At 41.6% G+C, this 24,056-nt stretch overlaps 1 protein-coding gene across 2 annotated transcripts in view; it reads right to left on the bottom strand.

Annotated features, from left to right (window-relative positions):
* The window catches only part of CHPT1 (choline phosphotransferase 1), a 33,184-nt gene extending 24,812 nt beyond the window's left edge, over positions 1-8,372 (bottom strand). Inside the window, exon 1 of one of the 2 annotated variants that reach the window (XM_044227714.1) lies at positions 8,100-8,372. In XM_044227714.1, the coding sequence (XP_044083649.1) occupies positions 8,100-8,372 (273 nt within the window). Of the gene's footprint in view, positions 1-5,942; positions 6,007-8,099 lie in introns of those variants that run through there. The other variant, XM_044227715.1, reaches the window with a different exon arrangement.
* Positions 8,373-24,056: the final 15,684 nt, after the last annotated feature.

The following is a 24,056-nucleotide window of genomic DNA, read 5'->3' on the forward strand; positions in this document are numbered from 1 at the left end:
AGACAGGGCAGCTATCATGTTCTTTTTATTAAAGTCGAAAGTAAAACTTAGAGAGGACTGATCACATCCCATCCAGTGGCCAGACTGGGCCTGGGAATCAGACCCGGGTCTTCTGCCCTGCCCTTAGGATAAGGGCTCCATCAGACCACAGGCTGCAGAGATCTGAATTCTTACTTCACAGCCGACTTAATCCTTCAGACCTGCTGAGAAGCGCTCTCCTGCCCACACAACCCAATTTCAAGTGTAAAGAGCCTAAGGAAACGGCTGGAAGCCATGTGATGCTTGCCTCCTTTTAAACCCAGGAAGGCACACTAGTCCCCAGTACCTGGTTCATTCGTTTCCAGTCTTCCCAATGCCACAAAGGTCAAACTTATCTTTCCTTTTCCCTGATGTCATCACCTCCAACTCCACCTGATGAAAGCTATTAAACAGCCTGCAAACTGTCATCTTCCTTCCTAACCTGTTTTCTCTGCAAAACTGACTCCAGGTTGGAGATCCACTGGCCAGGAACCACAGGACCCTTCCTTCCAGAAGTCTTCTCAAACAGGTTTAATTACAGAAGAGACTCCGGGTTGAAGGAGGATCTACAAAAGCCACCCCAACTCATTTCATCTTTTCATGTGAACTTACTTTCAAAAATTTTCAACATAAGCATGGAACAGTCAGGCCTGGATTACTCATTATAAAGTCACAAGCAATTTATCAAAATACTACTATAGAAGGAACCTAGTCCAAAAAAGTAGAACTTCTCCAGGTAATATTAGATTCCTAACATTTAAAGTTTTAAATTATATAATTTTCAAAGTATCTACTGTATCTTTTAGGATCAGAATTTAAAGAATATGCCATAGGAAGCTTTTCAGTTCAACCATCAAGACCTACATCAATCTTGTAAATGATGACATGGTATTCAATAATGTGGCTACATCACAATTAAGTGATAACTTCACTAATGATGAATCTTGCATTATTTGATGAAAAATTATTATGTAAATTTATTCTAGAAAATAAAATTATTACTAAGAATCAATCATAATCCCCAGTCATTTAAAAAAAAAACACTAATAAATTTAAATTGCTTTTCAGTTACACCACTAACAAAGAGCTGTATAAAAATAAGTCTTGGGGAAATTTTATTTTTTTAGTTACCTGAATTATAGGTTGCTATTATTCATCTTATAATTAGAGAAACCAGAGTTCTGAACCAGACCATATGGTAATTGTTCTCATTACAAATAACTGTGTCAGAGAGAACACTCACATATAAACCAATTACTTATCTTCTTTTTTATAAGTGGGTCTGAATGAGCATATATACATGAAGAAAAGGAAGAAAAGATTTAGAAAGTGATCAGTAAGCACATCTCTGCTCACTGGACAAACTTCATTTACAAGCCTAGACCTTAAAATACTCGATTTTCTGGAACACATACTTAGGTCTCCTATAAATAAAAATGTTCTTAGACTAGATAGTCTCCAAGGATCCCTCTTTCATATTAGAATATAATTGTCTCATGGGTATGAGACATGTTGTCTGGGTTTTTTTTGTTTGTTTGTTTTTGTTTTTTTTTAAAGATTTTATTTATTTGTCAGAGAGAGAGGGAGTGAGAGCGAGCACAGGCAGACAGAATGGCAGGCAGAGGCAGAGGAAGAAGCAGGCTCCCTGCCGAGCAAGGAGCCCGATGTGGGACTCCATCCCAGGACGCTGGGATCATGACCTGAGCCGAAGGCAGCTGTTTAACCAACTGAGCCACCCAGGCGTCCCATGTTGTCTGTTTCTAAAATGTGCTGTACATATCACAGAAGCTAAATTACTAGATGATCTAATTGTTCCTTATCAGGTAAAATGGTTTCCAAAGGGAAAAATTTATGCCCTCGGTTGTTCCTGCAGAGTGGTTAGAAGTATGCAATCTGGGATGCCTGGCTGGCTCAGTTGGTCAAGGGTCTGCCTTCGGCTCAGGATCTAGTCCTGCACTCTGGGCTCCCTACTCCACAGGGAGTCTGCTTCTCCCTCTGCCTGTCTCTCTCATGAATAAATAAAATCTGGAAAAAAAAAAAAAGTGCGCAGTCTGGACTCTACCTGCACCCAGATCCTTGCTTTCATCACTAGCTGAGTATGGATGACTTAACCTCCCAGTGCCTCAGTCTCCCTTTATCAAACATACAAATAATCACTGCTCCTGTCTCACTGTGAAAGTCAAAGTATTACATGGAAAGTGTTGAGAAAAGTGCCCGGCATATGGAAGGAGCTCACTAAGTTTGTTGTTATTATTGTTATTACTGATATAAGACAATTTTAGGTGATTCATGGGTCAACTTTTTATTTTAATAATTATGTCTTTATTTAAATATGTTTTGGAAATATTCTAACAAATTTAAAAAAGAGCTAGCATAAAAAAAGCTAGCATAGTTATCACATCTATGATTTTATAGATATTAAGGCTGAGAATGAGTCCACATCTTTAAAAAGGAAGAGATTTAAAGTTGATGTAAAGAAAAATAGTAAATAAAAAATAGTATATATAAGTTATACGCAAAAGTAGAATTCTTCCCAAATTAAAATATAGGAAATACTGGAACTATATAATGCCTATTTATATAAAATTTTTATACTTAAAAAAAATTATCTCTTTGCTTTAAATGGCCTTGGGTATGAGCTAACACACATGCAAAAAGTATTATATAACCAGTAATAGCTGGGCCAGCTGCTAACGGGGAGACTTAATTATCCAAACAGCAATTGACTTTTCTCTCCATAAAAACATCAAGTGCATTTATAAGAGGTAGGAAGAAAGAAAATTAGAAGACAGATCATGCCTATGTGAAAAAATATAGTGTTATGTGGTTTAAAAAGTGGATTTTCAGAAGAAAATTCATGGCATTTCTAACAGACCACGAATCTGGCACTGGTCTAGCCCTGTGGTATGATTGAGAGGTTGTGGACTATGCGCCTGTCGCTGATGGGGCACTTCTGTTTACAGAGAGAGGGCCCCACCAGAGGCCTGAAAGGCTCCAAGAGAAGCGGGTGGTCCGGATTGGTAAGATCATTCTCAGTCCCCAATCAGGAAAGGGCCTGGGGACATACTGGTTTCAACTCAGATCTTCAGGCTTCAGGTCTGGTTACCCGCCAGCTTTTGAGAAGAGCATACCCATTTTCAGGAAATGAAGCAGGTTACAAGCAGGCATTTTATAGAAATGCAGTCTGACCAGCAATTCAGGCCCAGCGGGGCTCTCTCCTGACTTTAGAAATCTGTACTCTGAAAGGTAGCTTGCTTTCTTTTTCTATTTTTTGGGAATAGTCCTTTTCCCCCCTCTTTTTTTAAACCTTTAGTACTTACTAAAGTTCTTATTGAAAACGCCAGTCTCTCATTGTGCCCAGGGAAACAGGAAGGCAGAGGGGTATGAAGAGAATCCCTGGGCCAGATGGACCATTGACAGCAACTGTACTGGGTGCTTCCACAGCTGTTCTCTTTAATGTTGCAAAACCCAAGTGGTCAGAGCCTAGGCCCAGGTCAAAAGTCCAAGGAGGAATAGCTTATATAATAAAGTATAGGAAAACCATAGGAATCAAAGAGTCAAGCCCCAAAACAATTACCTGCAGAAGCTCCTTCCAGCCAAGGCTGAGAATATGGTGAGGCCAGTGAGCCACCAGGGGTTCGTACAGAAATTGAGGCTGTATTTACCCTCAGGATCAGGGTCCTTTGGCGCCTCCTTAAGTCCTGAGGCCTAAGTGACTGCTTGCCTCATTTTAGTTCCCTTCCCTGCCCCGCTTTCTCAAATTTCAAATTTCCACCTCCGGAAAGGAGTTGGAGTTTTTATTTTGTTTTATTAAGACTAGACCACTCCCTAACAAGAGTCCTGCCTAAATGACGCCTGATAAGTTACTGATCTGATTAAAAGAAAAAAAAGATGGAGACAGGTAATAAAAAAGGAAATACAGGGGTGCCTGTGTGGCCTGGTGGGTTGAAGCCTCTGCCTTCCGCTCAGGTCATGATCCCGGGGTCCTGGGATCACCCCAAATCGGGCTCTCTGCTCCTCGGGGAGCTTGCGTCCTCCTCTCTCTCTGCCTGCCTCTTTGCCTACTTGTGATCTCTGTCAAATAAATAAATAAATCTTTAAAAAAAAAAATACAATATTTTGAAGAAACCAAACCAAGGAGAACAATCTGAGTAAAAATCTAAAGATTGTTGCCTTTTCTTATTATTTCCCAACAAATAACCCTTTACTTTATAGTGCAAAGGCAACTATAATCTGAATCATTTTGACAGGGAACAAACCATTTCTTAAGGTCTTTCTGACTTCTCAGAAAAACGTCATTTTTGGTACAACTTTCTATCATCATTAACAAAATAAATATATTAATGCCTTCTGACCTGACCCTATACTAGGCATCTATTTGCTCTAATCAATGACACTGATGTGTCATTAGCCTGGAGCCTAAAGAATTAGATCTGAATCACTGAGTTTTCTTATATACAAATTTAGGAATTGCATTAACTAAGCTCTAAAGCCCTTCAAACTGTTTAAGTCTGTGATTCTATTTCAGGATTAGGTAGCAAGGAATGGGGGGGGGGGCGCGGTCAAGGACTCCATACAGAGTAGCGTTCAGATAGAACTGCTTCATCCAGGTGAGAAGTGGGACAATTCAGTTCCACTTTTCTCTAGTAGCCCTAACTCTTGCTTACTCTCGTTAAAATCCCCAGGCCAAACAACTGATACTTATTTGATCCAAGACCAGCTTAAACTGATGAGGGTGGAAAAACATCATCTTCCAAGATGCCATTTCATTCATGCAAACAATAATTTAGTGAATATTTACTAAGCCTCTGTGTTATGCAAAGTGCTGTGCAGTACAGACTGTACAAATTGGCAATCTTTCTCTGAATTTAAAAGTTGGTAGACTGTCCTGCTCAGTAAGGACACACGTAACCAAAATAAAATGGAGAAGTTCCCCAGGAGACCTACAAAGCCCCACGGCTGAAGCATAGCGTTCTGGCTTGGAATCTCGGTCTCCAGTTAAAGCTACCTACCCTGAAGAGGTTAATTTCTCTTCAGTTTCCTGATCTATAAAATGAGGATAATAATACTACCACTTCATAAAGTTGTTTAGAGGATTAAAGGAGACAACAGGCTAAAGCACCTTCAAATAATGCCTGATACACAGTTAAGACCCAGTAAATGTTCATTGATACTGTTATTTTTACTGGAGTTTTAGAGGACAGACTCTGAAGAAGGAAGAAAAATTTTACAAGGAAGTTGTTAGAACTGGGCATTGAGAGATGGAAGCAGGACAGGAGGAAGAAGGAGAAGGAGAAAAGAGGGACAAAACGAAATCCTTGCTATATAGGAAGTAGTTCAGTTTGGCTGGAGTAGAAAGTTCCTTAACAAAAACAGCAGCATGACACGCAGCTCAAAACACCATTGTAGAAAAGAAGAAGAAGAAGAAAAAGGAACACCCACTGTAGAACTTAATATGAATCATTTAATTTTTTTCTATTAAGTTCCCTTCATCCCCATTTATGTCCTAGAAGTTAAAACAGTAGTTTAAAAAAATAGATCACGTGTTATTATTAATATAGATATATAGTCAGCATTGCATACATGTCATCCTATATGGGTACAGAAGCCTAAACATCTAAATCCAAAAACCTTACGTATTTTTCCTCTTTCTGGAGGCAATCTGTCAAGTTTAAAAAGCACTACGAGTTCTTAAGCCTAAGAATCAGAAAACACTTTCTAATCCAGGTTAAAAATCACTTAACCCTCCAGACCTCAAATTCCTCTTAATAAAAACATATATACTACTATTACTTCAGGATGGATGGATAGAAGAAATACTAAAATGGTGGAAAGGCCATTCTAGGAAGGGAAAAAACTTGCCAGCCTCCTTGGGTAGATATAAAACACAAAGGCAACAATGGATGTGAAAGCACTTTACGTACCTGATTAAATCTTATATAATATACAAGGAATTTTTCCTGCATACAACATAGACAAAGGCAGAAACTCTGGACCAGAAGGTGGTGATGCATTGAAAATATATACATAGGCTTTGGGGTCAGATGGACTTAGATCTGAATCTTGTCATCAAGTCCCGTCATTTACTAGCTCCGTGACGTGAAAGCAAAGCATCTTGAACTATCATTACTTCTTTCCTGCGATTACTGGGATTTTATCAAACCTGCAATATGAATCCTGTAATGAATGGCTTGTCCCCTCACAGCTGCAGCCACTTAGAAGCAAGTGCAGGAGGATCTAATATCATACATTTCAGAAACTCTTCTGTTTCATCTTATTATTTTAACTCTTTGGGGGCCACTCTGATTTTTTCCACTTTTTTGTGTATCTGAGATTCCCACCTCCCCCAACCTTTTTTTTTTTTTTTAAATGAGGCTGAGCCTAAAAATTAATCATAATTTTACCTCTTCCATCAGGCCCCACTTAACACTCCTACACAGCATCTCCTGGACTTTTCTAAGTGCTCAACAAATGGTTCTGAAATAGTATTGACACATTCACGTGGCAAGTATCAGAAGCGCCCAAATGTTGTTAGCCAAATTCTGGCCCAATAAAAACTAAAAATTTTTATACATTGTCAGGACATTTTTATTAAAAGTGGTATTTTTAATGTGTTGAGTAATATTTTAAATTTGTTGTGCAAACTGCCACTTTCTACATTTATCCTCAGGTAATATGGTATTTGATCCTCGCTGCATCCTTGTGAAATTGGTTCTGCAGGCATGATTTTCTATTTCACACATGGGAAAACTGACCAGCAGGTCTTTCCATGGTGTGGTGCAGCCCCATGGGAACCCAAGCCTTCCACTTCTAAACCCAGAGCTCCTCCATTCTAGCAAAACCACCTCTAGGCTTTGAGGAAATTCTGCAAACGGGCTGCAAAAAACAAAAAACGAGAGAAACTTACTTTTTGCAAACAAGATGGAAATGAATAACAATGCAAACATCTGCCGAGAACTCCTATGTAATAAACATAAGCATCGACTGGTAAGATAGATTTTAAAACGTAGGCTCCATTAAATATTTTTTAAAATGGACGCCTAGCATGGAAGGCCTAAAATATTTCCATTGTATTCCTGCTACTTAACCTTAATTTGAATTAGCTCCCCACAGAACCTATACTCAAATATGATTATAAAAGGGATTTCACTATTTGGAGGGCAAAGAAAGCAGTGTCACAGAATGTGCAATGAGTTATTTATCCCATGAACTCCACATTAAAGCTAAAAATGCGAGTGAACCTCCTCTGCCTCCTATCCTGTCCCCACTGGGCCCACGGGGTGCGGTGCTTCCGAGTAACAGCTGTCCGAAGCTGACGTTATTTACTCTCATTTCCGACACAGGTCAAATACGCACAGCTAAAATCCGTCAGCTTTCGGGATCCCTGGGTCGCGATAGTAAGGATTATCTCCTTGCTAATACCTTAGCTTGTTTTGCATGTCAATGAAGCAAAGAGGAAGTTATCTCGTGGAAGTAACTTATCTTTGATCAGTGCTACCAGTAATTTCAGATCGCTAGCACAACCTTGAGAAACGATTATAAAAGTGTCCAAAGGGTAACTCGGGCTTGGCCAACCCGACCGCAGGCCGCGGTGCCCGGCCGGCCGGAGATGGGGGCGTTCAGTTCCCCCCAGTGTGCAAACTAACCGACGGCTTATCCATCCCACAGCTCCGCGCCAGACCCGGGTGGAGGCCGGACAGACAGGCCCCCGGCTCTCAGTGGCCCGGGGAAGCTGGAGTGGACCCGGGCTGAGGCAGTGACCTTGACAACCCCTCTGCCGCCCGAGGAAGCTCGGGGTAGACGCGGACCTGAGGTAGCGGCGCGACAGCCTCCAGGCGGCCCGCGGGAGTCTCGGTGGCGGACGCGGCGCGGGGCAGTGGCTGTGTCTGACCCCCACCCCGCCCCGGGAGAGTCATCCGCGCGGGGGTCTCCCCGCTCCCCGGGCGCCTCCAGCGGCGGGACAGCTGCGCACTGGGGCGGGGCTGGGATTGGGAACGCGGGGTTCCCGGGACAGCAGTTGGGGGTCCCTCCTCCGCGGCCGAGGCTCCCCGCGCGGGCCGCGAGCGAAAGGCGGGCCCTACCTCCTCGGTGGCCGTGGGGCAGTAGGAGATGAGCAGGAGGGTGGTTAGCAGGTTGATGGCCAGGCCCAGGAGGGTGATGGAGTTGGGGGCCATCCACAGCGGGATCCACTGGAGCAGCCAGGTCCAGTAGATCTGCAGCGGCGGCTCGAGCAGCGAGACGCCCGCCGCGCTGTAGCGGTGCTCCTCCAGCCGCCGCAGCTGCGCCGCGCTCAGCGGCTCGGCCAGCGCCTTCAGCCAGCGCGGCGCCGGCCTGCCCCCGGCGCCCGCCGCCATGGCCGCCTGCGGGCCCCGCCGCTGCGAGGGAGCGCGGCCCGTGCCGGGCGCCAGGGCGGGCGGGGGGAGGGCGCGGCGGGGGAAGGTGGAGGGAGGGGCCCCTGGGCCCCGGCCTGCGCTGGCCGGGTGGAACTAGACGGTCGGGCCGGCTCGGGCGAGGTCGAGGTCAGGCCGGGCTGCCCCAGGTCCCGGGGCCCCTGCCCCCAGAGCGGCCCGGCCGCGGGTGCGACCGCCGGGGGTGGGCGGGGCCTCCGAGGAGGGGAACTTAGGGGAGGGGTTGGGGAGACTAAGGCGAGGTGTCTGGGAGGTTCGGGCCGGTACTCGCAAGCCACCGGGTTACCCCTAGGGTCCTGCAGACAGTAACTTTCTGGTGGACGTGCCAGGGACTGACTTCCCCAAGGGGCTGGCTGATGCACCTGCCTCCAGAGGTTCCATTCTTCTCCAGGGACGTCTGGCCGCGCTCCCGTGACTAAAGGATCCTCCCAGGCTGGGCAGTTAGAGGCTGCTTCCTCCAACGTGTGGTCTTGTGCACAGCTCTGTTCTCCTAGTGTGGGTATCTCTAGCCTTTGGCTAACCACTGCAGGATGACGCTGCCTGTGGAGTCTGGGAGGAGGGGGAGGGGGTTTTGTGAGAACATGATTTTTGCACGTCTTGGGTCACTGGCCTAATGACCCCATCTGTCTGCCCCAAAAGAGGTCCTGCTTGATGAACACACAACAAAAACAATTCTCCTTTTTACCCTGAGGACAGGGTCCCTGCCATTAATTAGCTCTACAGAACACTCCCTGGGCTTTCAAGGTTCAGGGTTCAGAGACCAAGGCGTTGAAAAGAAAAACCAGGACTTTGAAACATTTGCTGAAAAGGGGACTGAATGGCTGAAACCCAAATGCCGCCCCCCCCCCCAAGAGCATCCAATACCAGTAACTGGATATTTTTACACGCAGCTTTCCCTGGGAGTAGAGGACATGGATCCAGGCAATGTGCTCCCACTGCAGAGTGGACTAAGCACACTTGCCACACAATGGTAGTTCAGCAGCCCCTTACCTCACAATGCACCCATTTAGGCAGGGGACATCTTGTCATAAACATATTTCACAGCCTGAGATAAAACTGCCACTTGCCTTTTTTTTCACTTCCTGGTCCTGTTCTAAGGCATAGAACAAGCTCAGAAACTGCCTTGGAGATAGTGTGTTAGGCAACGTCTCTCAGCAGATGCGGTTTGTCCCACAGGATTCATTACAACACTCTGAGAGGATTCAGCAAACTACTGCCCAGCCTGCCGCCTGTTTTAGTATAGCCTATGAGCTAAAAATGGCTGAAAAAAATCAAAAGAATGTTTTTTGATGTGAAATTATATGAAATTCAAACTTCAGTGCCATGGATAAAGCCATGCTTATGCCTCACATATTGTTTACACTACTTTATCCCTCCAAAAGCAGAGTTCAGTGGTTGTGACAGACACTGGCTTGCAAACACTGGAATATTTACAGTCTGGCCCGTCACAGGAAACAGTTTGGCAATCCCTTCCTTAGAGCAATATGAAGGTTCCTACAGACCTAACCATCCATTGAATATACATCTCCTAATCTTTAACGTGGAAAAAAAAAAAAAGGGAGCTGAAAAATGCAGGAAGGAATCAGAATGACAGATCCACTTTTAACAATGCTGGTTTTATGTACAGTAAACTTGGGGACATCGGTTTTTTAAATTTATCAATGCCATGAATAATCCAAGAAGAAATCCTTTTCCACAATAAATGTAACTATGTTACAATTAATTTTTAGTGTACATCAAAACATTAAAGGAGAATGAAAAGACAAGCCACAAGCCAGGAAAAGGCATTTCCCTCAAATAAAATCCACATTGACTATACCCAGATTATATAAAGGATTCCTAAAAATCAGTGAGAAACAAAAACACTCAACTGGGCTTACATTCAGATACCTGTAACAAAAATCCCCCAAATCTGGTGACTTAAACAGAATAAATGTTTATTTTTTTTCTTGCATAAGTCTAGAATCATGGTTGCTTCATGATCACTGGGAACTCAGGCTCTTTTGTCTTCAGCTCTAATATCCTGTCTCTGACTTACACCTATAAAGTAGGTCATCTCTTGGTTCTGAATGGCTGCTGGAGCTCCAGCCATCCTATTTGCACTCCAAGTAGCAGAAAAGAGAAAGAGGATGAAAAAAAAAGTTGGACACCACTCAGCTGAGCCCCAAAGTAAGGTGCTTTTCTAGAATTCCCAAATGACACTTCTACATACATCCCACTGACCAGAACTTAATCATGTGGCCTACCTGAGTGCAAGTGTTAGCAAGGAGGAATAGATGAGACACCATTTTGAAAAACAATCTGGCATTATCTGGTAAAGTTGACGATGCACATACTTTAACACCACAATTCTGATCCAGGAGTATATCCTAGAGAAATTGTTGCACATGTGTCCTAGGAGACAGGTATAAGAATATTCATAGCATCTTTGTATAATAATCAACAACTATAAATATCCTAAATGTCCAATAATGCTGAATGGATACCCTGAGGTATTTTCATATAATTTAATATTACACAAAAAGTTTAATATAGCAGTAGAAAATTGATAAACCATAGCTACACTTATTACACGGATGGACTGCCTAAGTACAATGTTGACAGAGGGAAAAAAGCTTATAGAAAAAGTGCACACTATGATTTCACTCATACGAAGGTTGAAAACATGAATGACTTTGCATTTCGGAGTATGTACGTATGTGACCATGTGTGACAAAGCTATGAAGAAAAGGAAATAAATGACACATACAATTCCAGAAATGGGATTGTAGAAGTGCACACAGATTGCTTCCAAAGTATTGATAATTATATTAGGATACAAAACCACATGGCCTAAATATGATGTAAGTGTATTTTTCTCTCACCTAGTGTCAGGCAATTCTGGACTGCCATGGCAATGCCAAAAGGCCAGGGACACAGATTTCTTCCATTTTATTTGTCTGCGATCATTTCGATGTTGCCCCTTGCCCTTGTGTTCAAAAATGGCTAACCACAAGTTCTAATCAGTTGGAATGGGAAAAAAGAGAAAGCAATGCTGCATTCATTTCCTTACTTTGGGAGACCTAAAGTGTACACCTTCTGCTCTCATCCTATTGGCCAGAACCTGGTCACATGACTGTGCATAGCTGCAAAAAAGGCTGGAAATGTAGTTTTTAGCTGGGAACCATTTGCCCTGCTAAATGATTTCTATTACTACTGTAAAGTGGAAAAATGGATATTGGAGGGCCCTCTTGCTATCTCCACCACAATATTTAAACTAGGTAGTAAGAACATGGTTTTCATTTTATTATTTATGCTATACATGTATAATCATTTTCTTTTGCAAATATGGAATATTTATTTATTTATTTTTAAGATTTTATTTCTTTATTTATTAGAGAGAGAGAGAGAGAGCGCACACAAACTGGGGCAGCAGCAATGGGAGAGGGAGAAGCAGGCCCTCTGCTGAACAGGCAGCCTGTTGGGGGGGCTCTATCTCAGGACTCTGGGATCATGACCTGAGTTGTAGGTAGATACTTAACTGACTGAGCCACTCATGCACCCCTGGAATATTTTATAATTAAAAAGTAAAAGTAATAAAAAAATTAAAAAATTAAAAGCACATTTTAAAAATAATTTTTGTATAAACATATAATGTATTGTTAGCCTCAGGGGTACAGGTCTGTGAATCGCCAGGTTTACGGACTTCACAGCACTCACCATAGCACATACCCTCCCCAATGTCCATAACCCAACCTCCCTCTCCCTATCCCCCCCACCCTCAGTTTGTTTTGTGACATTAAGAGTCTCTTATGGTTTGTCTCCCTCCCAATCCCATCTTGTTTCATTTATTCTTTTCCTACCCCCAAACCCCCCACATTGCAGCTCCACTTCCTCATATCAGGGAGATCATATGATAGTTGTCTTTCTCCAATTGACTTATTTCACTAAGCATAATACCCTCTAGTTCCATCCACGTCATCTAAAAGCACATTTTTAAAACTCATGCTCCTAAGCTGATTTCCTCCTGGTTTTTTGTTTTTTTGTTTTGTTTTTTAGCAGATTTTTGGAAATTTCAAATGAATTCAAGACATATTAAGGCCAACCTATCTAGTGTCAAAGAAAAGTAGATTAGCGATTTCCTATTATCTCTTGCATCATGGCTCCCTTTGATTATCATGGTTTATTACATAGTGACTGACGTACACAAATTTTCCTTTTCTTGAACTAACATGGTAGCTTACATTGATGAGCTTCAATGAGGCACTATTCTAAGAATGAAGAGTAATTTCATTTAATATTCACAAAAATTCTGTGAAGTAGATATAATTATTTCCTCATTTTGCAGATTTTTTCACTGGAGCCCAGTGAGGTTCAATAACTTGCTAGGACTGCACAACTAGAAAAGTGATGAAGTTGGGACTCAAGACCACATAGCTGATTCCAGACCCTATACTCCTAACCATTGCTAAATGACACCTACTAAATTATGTGTATTAAATATTGGACTTAGTGTCAGAGAAAGAGAAATACCATATGATTTCACATATATGTGGAATCTAAGAAACAAAACAGATGAATGAACAAAAGAGAGAGGGAAAAAAAAAAGAGAGAGAGAGGGAAGGGAAAACAAAAAAAAAAAAAAAGAGAGAGGGAAGCAAACCGTAGGAGACCATTAACTATAGAGAACAAACTGAGGGTTACTGTTGGGGAAGTGGGTGGGGGATGGGCTAAATGGGTGATGGACATTAAGAAAGGCCCTTGTGTTGAGCCCTGGGTGTTGTCTCTAAGGGATAAATCACTAAATTCTACTCTTGAAACCAATACATAAGTAAACATATACAATAAATAAACAAATATTGGATTTAGATAGGAATTTTTGTCAATATTGAATAGTCCAGTTTCTATAGATTTTGCACCATTCTAAATATTATGTAAAAAATTGTTTTACCTAAATACTAAAGCTGATGATGAATTCCCCTGTTCAGATGCCTTTGGTAAAATCCAACCTCCCTTGCTTGGTATTTGAAGGCTGAATCTATTTTTCCAGTTTTACCTCCCAAATGTCTCTTCTTCCCTCAAACCCTCTCTGTATCCCATGCTCCAGCTCCCACTAGCTGTTCCCAAACACACCCAGCGCTTTCTCATGCCCTGATTTGCTCCCTGGGCTAGGGAAGTAGCCTCCATCTCTCATTACCTCTAAGCATTGCTCATTTGTCCAGGCTCGGCTTAAATTCCACCTTCTCTCAGATGACCTTTCACATTCTTCCAGTTTGACCTCTCCTGCTTCCACACCAGAGACTTTGTACCTGTATTCCAATCTGTCTTTGGTCACTCACTTATGTACCAATCTGCCTCTCACCCAGCTTATAGAGTACCAAGACCACAGTCCTGCACTAAGTGCGTTCCTCAATGCTTGGCACTCAGTAGACATCCATCCATACTTCTAAGAAAGTTTAATTTTGAAATAATTATAGAGTCAGAAAGTTGCAAAAATAATACAGAGAGATCTCTTGTATTCTTGACCAAACCTCCCCCAATGGTAACATCTTAATATATTCATAGTACAATAGGCCCATAAATTTTTCTAGTATTATTCTTATTTAAAATTTTATTTATTTATTTGACAGAGAGAGAGAGAGAGAGACCATAAGTAGACAGAGAGGCAGGCAGAGAGAGAAGGGGAAGCAGGCCTCCTGCCCAGCAGAGGGCCTGATACGGGGCTCGATCCCAGGACCCTGAGATCATGACCTGGGCTGAAGGCAGAGGCCCAACCCACTGAATCATGTAGGTGCCCCAAGGCCCATAAATTTTTATTTGCTTTTTTAGCTGAATTGAATTTCTTTCCCCAAAGAGAAAGGATAACTTGGTTTTACCACTGGTTCTCTTTGTGTATGTCACTTTCACTCACATTGCAAAACTCCTTCAGCATCCTCAACATCTCCGCTGACCTTCCATGAGATATAACACAGTAGCCTCACAGATTAGGTGCATCTGTTGTGATATAACCGCTTCAAAAAGCCACTGACTTTTATTGGTTTGGAAAAGGCATGGGTTGAAATCAAGGAATCCACTCGCTAGATTTTTGGTGTACCAGAATGTTATCATTTAAGGAGTCAAGCTCTCTCTGTGTTTAGAGGTTTAGACTCATAGGCTGGAGTATTTCTAAAGATTAGAATGATTTTGAAGTATGAAGACTTGTCTTTTTTCATTTACTTCCTTTGACCTAATTTATGTTTTTATAGTTTTGTACTTTGAGATTATAAAGTCTACAAATTTATAGAACTATGATACCTTACAAAATGCATGAGTAGACATGCAGTGTTTACTAATAGATTGCCAAAAACATTTGCTCTCCTCTTTTACAAATGCTTGATTTCCTGGACGAGATCAGAAATAAAATTTCACAATATGGTCTCTGAGAAGTTGTAATTGTGCTTTTTATCTGAAATTGCGAAAGCAATTTAGGATTAAGGAAATTGATTTCCCTCAGAGACAGTTCTTAGCACTCTTTTTTTTGTATCCTTTAACCTTTTTAATTTATTATCCTTTTCTGAGTTCACATCCTTCTGCTTTAAAATTTTTTGCACAGTATGATCTGAGGAGCGTGAGAGGGAATGCTCTTCCTCAAAAATTCCTTCTTCAGCAGTCTAGGGGGCCTGAAATTCCAAGAGTTATTCCTTTGTTCGGGTTAGGGTTTTTGGGAGTAACAGGTTAGGTCACTTTTTTTTTTTTTTTTGTAAAGCAGTCAGATTTTATTTCTATGTAATTGTATTTATGATTTAATTTTCTTATAAACAATACCTTCCGGACGCCTGGGTGGCTCAGTTGGTTGGACGGCTGCCTTCAGCTCAGGTCATGATCCCGGAGTCCCGGAATCGAGTCCCGTATCGGGCTCCCAGCTCCATGGGGAGTCTGCTTCTCCCTCTGACCTTCTCGCTCATGCTCTCTCTCACTGTCTCTCTCTTAAATAAATAAAAGCTTTAAAAAAAAAAAAACCTTCCTCATAATATTACATGAGGATTAAATGACATAGTGCTTAGAAAGCAATTAGCACAGTACTCAGCATGGTAGGCACTCAATAAATGTTAACAATTGTTATTATTTAACTTCCATAACATTTTCCCATTTTTAAAATTTTAATTCAATTAATTAACATATAATGTGTTACTGGTTTCAGAGATAGAGGTCAGTGATCCATCAGGTTTTGCTTTTTTTTTTTTCAAAGATTTTATTTATTTATTTGAGAGAAAGAGAGAGGGCATGCACTCTAAAGGGGGGAGGAAGAAGCAGGCCCTCCACCTGGTAAGGAGACCAATTTGGGACTTGATCTTAGAACCCTGGGATCATGACCCGAGCCAAAGGCAGATGGTTAACAGACTGAGCCACCCAGGCATCCCAGTGACTCATCGGTCTTATATGATACCCAGTGCTCATTACATCACGTGCCCTCTTTAATATTTATCACCCAGTTACCTCATTCCTACACTCCCCTCCCCTCCAGCAACCCTCAGTTTTTAATTTATTATCCTTTTTTATTATCCTATGATTAAGAGTCTCTTATTGGTTTGTCTCTCTCTCTGATTTCGTCTTGTTTTATTTTTTTCCTCTCTTCCCTTATGATTTTGTTTTGTTTCTTAAATTCTACATATTAATGAGGTCATATGATAATTTTCTTTCTCTGATTGACTTATTTCACTTAGCATAATGCCCTCTGGTTTCATCCATGTCATTGCAAATGGCAAGATTTCATTTTTTTGATGGCTGAGTAGTATTCCATTGTGTATTACACCACATCTTCCTTATCCATTCATCTGTCCATGGACAATTGGGCTCTTTCCATAGTTTGGCTGTTGTGGACATTGCTACTATAAACAGATCGCTACATTTGTATCTTTGGGGTATATGCCCAGTAATGCAATTGCTGGGTCATACGTTAGCTCTATTTTCAACTTTTTGAGGAACTTCCATACTGTTTTCCAGAGTGGCTGCACCAGCTTGCATTTCTACCAACAATGTAGGAGGGTTCCCCTTTCTCTGTATCCTTGCCAACATCTGTTGTTTCCTGGCTTGTTAGTTTTAGCCATATGGACTGGTGTGAGGTGGTATCTTATTGTTCTTTTGATTTGTATTTCCCTGATGCCAAGTGATGTGGAGCATCATGTGTCTGTTGACCATTCACATGTCTTCCTTGGAGAAATGTCTGTTCATGTCTTCTGTCCATTTCTTAATTGGATTATTTGTTCTTCGGGTATTAAGTCTGATAAGTTCTTTCTAGATTTTGAATACTAGCCCTTTATCTGATATGTCATTTGCAAATATCTTCTCCCATTCTGTTGGTTGTCTTTTGGTTTTGTCAACTGTTTCCTTTGCTATGCAGAAGATTTTTTATCTTGATGAAGTCCCAATATTTCATTTTTGTCTTTGTTTCCCTTGCCTTTGGAGACGTGTCTAGCAAGGAGTTGCTGCAGCAAAGGTCACAGAGGTTGCTGCCTATGTTCTCTAGGATTTTGATGGATTCCTATCTCACATTTAGGTCTTTCATCCATTTTGAGTCTATTTTTGTGTGTGGTGTAAGAAAACGGTACAGTTTCATTCTTCTGCATGTGGCTGTCCAATTTTCTCAACACATTATTGAAGAGATTGTCTTTTTTCCACTGGACATTCTTTCCTGCTTTGTCAAAGATTAGTTGGCCATTGAGTTGAGGGCCCATTTTTGGGTTCTCTATTCTGTCCCATTGATCTCTGTGTCTGTTTTTGTGCCAGTACCACACTGTCTTGATGACTATAGCTTTGTAATAGAGCTTAAAGTCAAGAATTGTGATGCCACCAGCTTTGCCTTTCTTTTTCAACATTCCTCTGGCTATTTGGGGTCTTTTCTGGTTCCATACAAATTTTAGGATTATTTGTTCCAGCTCTGTGAAAAATGTCGATTGGGTGTGATTGTAAATGGGGTGGATTCTTTAATTGTTCTTCTGTCTTGGTAATATATAGAAATGCAATTTTTGTGCATTGATTTTATGTGCTGGGGTTGGGTCACATTTCAGTATTAAATTAGGTTATTATCAGGAATACCTTAGGGAGGGACACTTTTATCAGAATGTCTTTCCTTTGGGCAGGTGAGAGGGAATAATGCCAAATAAAGATGCACGCAAGAAACTAGTAAAAAGGTTGGAGCTGTACCTCTCCAACATGGACAGATACAGGACTCAGCTGGAGATCCTGTTACAATGCAGGTTCTGTGTGAGGGGATGTGGAGAGTGAATGGTGTTGAGAGTTTTCTTTCCTAACAAACTCTCAGGTGATGCCCATGCTGCTGGTCACAAGACCCCAGATGTTGGATGAGGAGGGACTGAAACATCTGGTCTTAGAAGGCTTGAGCACCAGGTAGCATGGGGCTGGGCAGAACAAACAGAGAAAGCACTCAGGGCAGTTGAAGGTCAAAAAAGACCAGTTTGGCTCACTTGCTTAGAGTTATTCTTTCCTGGGGCACCTGGGTGGCTCAGTTGGTTAAGCTTCTGCCTTCAGCTCAGGTCATGATCCTAGAGTCTTGGGATGGAGCCCCACATTGGGCTCCTTGCTCAGTGGGGAGCCTGCTTCTCCCTCTGCCTGCCCCTCCTCCTGCTTGTGCTTTCTTCCTCTCCCTCTCTCTATGTCAAATAAATAAATAAAATCTTAAAAAAAAAAAAAAGAGCTATTCTTTCCAGGGCAAAGAAGAGATTGATTGATAGATGGATAGATAGATAGATAGGTGCATAAGATTTAGTATCTTATTTTGTATTTCTGATTTTTTTTTTTTTAAAGAAAGGCAGACTGCCATGTGCAGTACCTTATTTGGATGTATCTGGAGTCTTGGAAGCTTGACTACCCTACGTTCTCCTAAAATTGGACCTTGAGAGCTTGTTTGGATGTTCTAGCAGGGGAGCGTAGCTACTGGTATACCCTTGACCGAAGAACAGTCCTCTCCTCTATCGGGGAAGGTTGTCCTCTTTGACAGAGCGCACAGCTTCAGGAGGGACGCACATGGAACGGTAAGGGAGGAAGGGGACACCCGCCTAGCCAGCCAGATCAGCCAAGTCAACCCTGGCAATCAGTGGGGTGATGTTGCAGCCCAATCGTCCTCACATCCTGTATTTCTAATTTTATATTATATATATTTATTTATTTAAAACTCATTACATAGTACTCTCTTCAGTGGAATTGAAATCTACTTGTTGGCCCCTTATGAAGTTGTTGATTGTTGATGAGGCTTTTCTAAGATTATACAGTCCTTCCCAAACTGAGAGAACTTTAGCTCCCTGACAGAATGCCTGGAGCAACATCTATTGGAAGATCTGGGAAGACAAAAATGTTTTCTTTTAAAATAAACTCCTATATTACAGAGAAGAATGCAACATGTGGATGAACTTCAATGCGTAAGCATACCAGGGGTTGTGGTTGTAGCTTCAGGCAACACTCTCTTGTTCTATCCAAGGTTTTCCTTTCTTCTGCAAAGAATAGGGCAGTGGCAGACAAGGGTAAGAAATCATGACCAAGATAATGTCGCTAAAGGACATAACTAGGTGCTCGTTTGTTTGTTTGTTTTTTAATTGTTGATTTTCTCAGCCATTTCCTCTTTCTTTAGTTTTTGCCTCATGAGGTTATTTCTGGATTCATTTCTAGCTCACTGCTCTTGACTTCCCTTCCCTCTGTACAAATAATATGGTGCTAGTCTGTTTTCCTTTTCTCCCTCTTGTTTGATGTTAATTCTTGGTCTTGGCCTCCACTGAGCCCCTTTTTGCCATCTTCTGCTCATCTGTCCATCACTCCTGCTTAACTTCCTCAGAGATTGGAGTTACTAATGGCAGAGTTTGGGTCAGAGTCCATGCTTGCCATTGTTGAGGACTTGACAATCATGGAACTTATCTCACCAATGAGCTCCTACTACTGCTAGCTAATGTTTATTGAGCCCTAACTATGAACTATTAAGAGGTACATAAAAATAACCCTGTGCAGAGATATTCTACCTCTTCTTGGTAACCTGCACTACTACCCCACCTGCCTCCAGCTTAGTGGTACCTCCCAATGCAGAAATGAGAACTGAATTGACAATGACCCCCAGTGGACACTCAGGAATGGGACTGAGATGACCAGTCCAATGACACTTCATCCCATAGCCTGCAGGGGATACATTACTTGGCTCTCTAGTGCCTGGAATTTTCCAAATAACCACATGACTCCAAATCAGCTTTGGTTTATTTTGCAACATGGCGGCTTTCCAATTACCCCTTGTCCCAATCATTTAAGAGGGATGCATTACAAAATCCAAATAATGGTTCTTTTCCTTGCCATGGTGTTGCTGGTAACCCCTAGTTCTTATTTATTTATTTATTTATTTCATTAACTAAAAAACTTTAAGTCAAGATTTTAAAATTGGTATATAATGTCTTTAAAATGTTTTCTTGGGTTCTATGACTAGGATGAACGGGAGAGTACAGCAATAAAGGAGGGAACTTCTTGCCTGTGGATAGCTGTGTAAGTGCCTCTCCACAAAGAACTAAAAGATGCTGTCTAAAGCTATTGCTTGGGAGTAAAAGAAGTTATGGTGGATGTGTACTTAAATGTAATGTTTTTTCCTTTTCTGACTTGAGTCACCCAGTGCCCCGAGCCACACTGAATGACCCCTCTGGGAGTGTCTAACAGTCTTGCTGCCTCTCTGGTATTTTGTTCCTAGTAATCTACTCCAGATAGAAGAAAAATATCCAGCTAGGTCAGAGATTGCTCAGGCCAGTGCATTTGGGGACAGAGAGAGATCATCAGGTGGCATTAAGAGGGTGATGACAGACCTCAGAATCAGGAGAACTGGTTGTTCCATTAGGTGGTTTCTCTCGTCCATTCCAAGTTATCAAAGTCTAATTACAAAGGATTATATAAATATCTACATGTAGCAACCACCTGAATCTTTGGTACAAGGATGGCCTGGATAAAATAGGAAATAAAACAAATGTAGAGTTCAATCTAGAATCAATTAATATCATAAGAGAGTTGGTAAGAAGACTGGAATTATTATTCCTGATCCTATTCCTATTCCCAGGAAAAAGAGGCTAAACTTGTATTTCTAGAATTCTTTTCTAGGGAACTTGAGTGAGGAAGGTGAAGGAGAGTCAGACATGGAGTTTGGGGAGTGAGGAGAGAGAAGAGTTTGGGGTGCAGTGGGAGAGATGTTAGATGGGATACAGAGAAGGAATCAAAGATGGTTGAGGGCAGACTGACCCCTAACTTTAATAGCTCATATACATAAATATTTATTTAAGTTATAAATCAAGCTAACAGATGGTTAATAAACTAGTAGTATTTTCCAGTCTTCATGAGCTGAATCCATAATGACTTGGAAGGCCATGTTTGACTTGTGGAGTTTTCAGATTCTTCAGAGATACTTGCCAAAATATTGTGACCCACTGCCAGTCTCTGGGCTCCCTGCTTTTTACATCCTAGCTCCTTCCTGCATCACATCATGAGGGTTCCCAGGCACACATGTACAGATGCCCCAGCCTCAAGCATAAGCTCTGGTCACATCTCTCACACACCAACCTCCTGGCAAATGGGTTTCTCTAAGCCAACTCTTGGACATCAGGGTGCATATATTGGTGATAACTTTCTTGCTTAGGGGTTTGAACTCAGGGAAAATGACCAGAAAGGCCACAAAAGTGAGCTTGGGTTCAGTCTATAAGATAGAGGTGTGGGAGGGGTTCCAAGTAGATACATCCCCTTGGCTTCATGGCTCTCCTGCCCTGTGGAGGGAGATACAGGCAGAGGAAGGCCAGACTGAGGCACTTGAAAGGAGAAGGGTCCCTCTTGCCCAGCTCCAACGCTAGTACTAAGTGGTAGAACTAACCAATGTTCCCACAAAGAACACCCTTAGAAGTAGTAGGTAAATAGCCAAGCTATGACTTTGGAGGTTGAAAGACTCCAGGTCCACACTGGTCCAGGTAGTTATAGTCAGTTGTCTTTTAGTGGACTGTTAGTGGGCTGTACACAGACAGACATTTCTGTAGTCATCAGTGTGGGGCTAAAATGAGGAGACTTTCCTTCTCTCCATTTTCTAGGCACAGAACTGACCTAGGACCTGAGGTAGGACCTCCAAACAGGGCTGAGAGAACTTCTCAATCTCCCTGGTTAGTGGAGAGCTCATATTTTAATTTGATTTAGAAAAATAAAGTCACATGGCATGTCTCGTACTTCATCCTAGTGTGATACATACATGGATAGTAACAAAACACAAGCCACATTATCCAACTTCTAAATCCTTATGGTGCTCTCTTATACCTGCTGTCTGTCCTGTTTGTTTCCCTTTGTTTACTAGTCTTCTGCTTTATAAACTCCTTGAAGATACGAAGATGCTTATTCATAGTTGGGTTCTAGCTGAATCCACCACAATGCTATCCACACATCGGATATTCAGTAACTCATTTGTTGAGCTGAATAGAATGTTTCAGAATTATTAAAAATGAGTGCCTAAGGACATAGTACCTCATTCCAATGTTTCTTGGAATGAGTGTTTTTTTTTATTTCTGTATTAATTTAGGTGAAGCATTCATTAAGCTTTCTTTTAAAGTAAGTAAATAAGCATGATCCTTTAAAACATTTTGTAAATGTTTAGTTTCCAAAAAGAATATGATTTGACATATAATTTTTCTTAAAAAAAGTGAAATTCAAACAAAATCAGGACAAAGTTGTAAAAAAGTTAATAGCAATGACAGTTTCTGACATTTTTTGCTTTTCGTAGTTTCAAAATAGACTTTTTCTTCCTTTTTGGACTTTGTGATGCAAGAGCACCCTTAATAAGAGAAGAGATCATATGTAGAAAAATAACATTGTCTAGTACAAAATATTTTTGAGAGCATAAGTCATGACTGGAGAACAAGGATTTTGTAGGGATACTTTACAGTCACTTTTAAGCGATGTTTATATAAAGCCTAACAAACTTGACCCTTACTTGGCAAAATCAGTCCATGAGCGTTTGAATTAAGCAACCAACTCAGTTGCTGGGGTTCTGGGGTTCTGACCCAGCCGCCATACTGATTGATTTTGCCAGTCATTTATTGGGTGTGCACATAGAGATATGATCTTCTTGACTTTATAGATACACCAGACTTCTTTTACATAATAATTTTCTGATTAAAATGGATATTTACATTGCGGTTGCACACATTACCATTTCACAATTATTGAGCATATGGGATGGTAGCCAATACTCTTAACAACCAGTAAGCCAAGATCACCAACCCACCAGAACAGAAGAGGCCAGAGTTTGGACAAGAACACAAGTTTTCCCTTGCTGGTTCCTAAGGTACTACAACTACCTAGATCATCCATTCCTTCCCTTGATGAAACCCTCATCAACCCAGGAGCATGACCACCACAACTTCCCAGCCCTAATCTGGAAAGGAAGCAGAGCAGATATCTTAAAATGCTGTCCCAGAACGCCATGGGCCCATCTGCAGGTCACAACGTATTTAACTCCTAGCACAAGACCAAAAGGAAGAAATGGGGGGAGGTGAGGGAATAAACAATAGCTGTGAGGTGACCTACTCACATTGCATTCCATTCCCTGAACGGAAACTTTCTCTAGAAAGTCAGAAAGAGTGACAGGAAGGCACCAAGATGATGAGCTCCCACAGATGTTTCTCAACTTCCATATTTTGACGGTCTCCATCAGTTGGAAAGGATGCCATTAGCAAACTCTAAATCTGTCATTTCTCTGTAGTCTGCCGTAGCTCTCTGTCACCATAACTAGCTGTTTGGCAGAAGCCCTGATGCACTCAGCCAGGAGGCCCCACCAGAAACCAGTGAAGGTCAGGCCCAAGTTGCGTAGCACCCCAGCTTCCACTCTTTTGTCCTCAGTTCTGTCTGAGCACACAACCCCAGACACATAAATGAGCACTCTGTCACCTCATCATAAGCACTTCGAATTTATTGTACCATTTACTGAATACATTTTCCCTTCCATTGAGAAAACTCACCTGAAAGACTTTATGAAGTCTTGCAGTGAATTCAAATGGGAAAGGGTACAGATCCACTGGTGTTAAGCAGGATTGTGTGAAATAAACAGCCCTGTTTTGCTTAGAAAAATCTCCTAGATCAAGAAAAGAGTGGGTTTTCAAGAGAAAGATGGGTTTTCAGAATCTGACTGTGCTGTATTGTACGATATATGTGTGTGAGCTTTTAAAAAAAATATTATTTATTTATTTATTTATTTGAGAGTGAGAGCGAGAGCCAGAGAGAGAGAGAGAATAAGAGAGAGGGAGCATGAAAGCGGGGAGGCTCAGAGGGAGAAGGAGACTTCCCACTGAGCAGGGAGTCCAACATGGGGCTCCATCCCAGGACTCCAGGATCATGACCTGAGTTGAAGGCAGTCGCTTAACTAACTGAGCCACCCAGGCACCCCATACAATGTGTTTTTATTCTGTAAAAAATAAAGCATTTACAGCCTACAATTTTAAACTAAAATGACTGCTTTTGCTAACTGTATAGCTTGCTTTTTTTTGGTAAAGTACAGTGACCAAGCACAGGCAATAATGACCAAAAATATGATTTCAAATGAAATTTTGTATGCAATTTTTAATTAAGCAATCCGTGCAAACATTTTTTTCTTCAATATCGGGAGGAAAG

This window comes from Neovison vison, chromosome 12, assembly GCF_020171115.1.
Source record: "Neovison vison isolate M4711 chromosome 12, ASM_NN_V1, whole genome shotgun sequence".
Lineage (NCBI taxonomy): Eukaryota > Metazoa > Chordata > Mammalia > Carnivora > Mustelidae > Neogale > Neogale vison.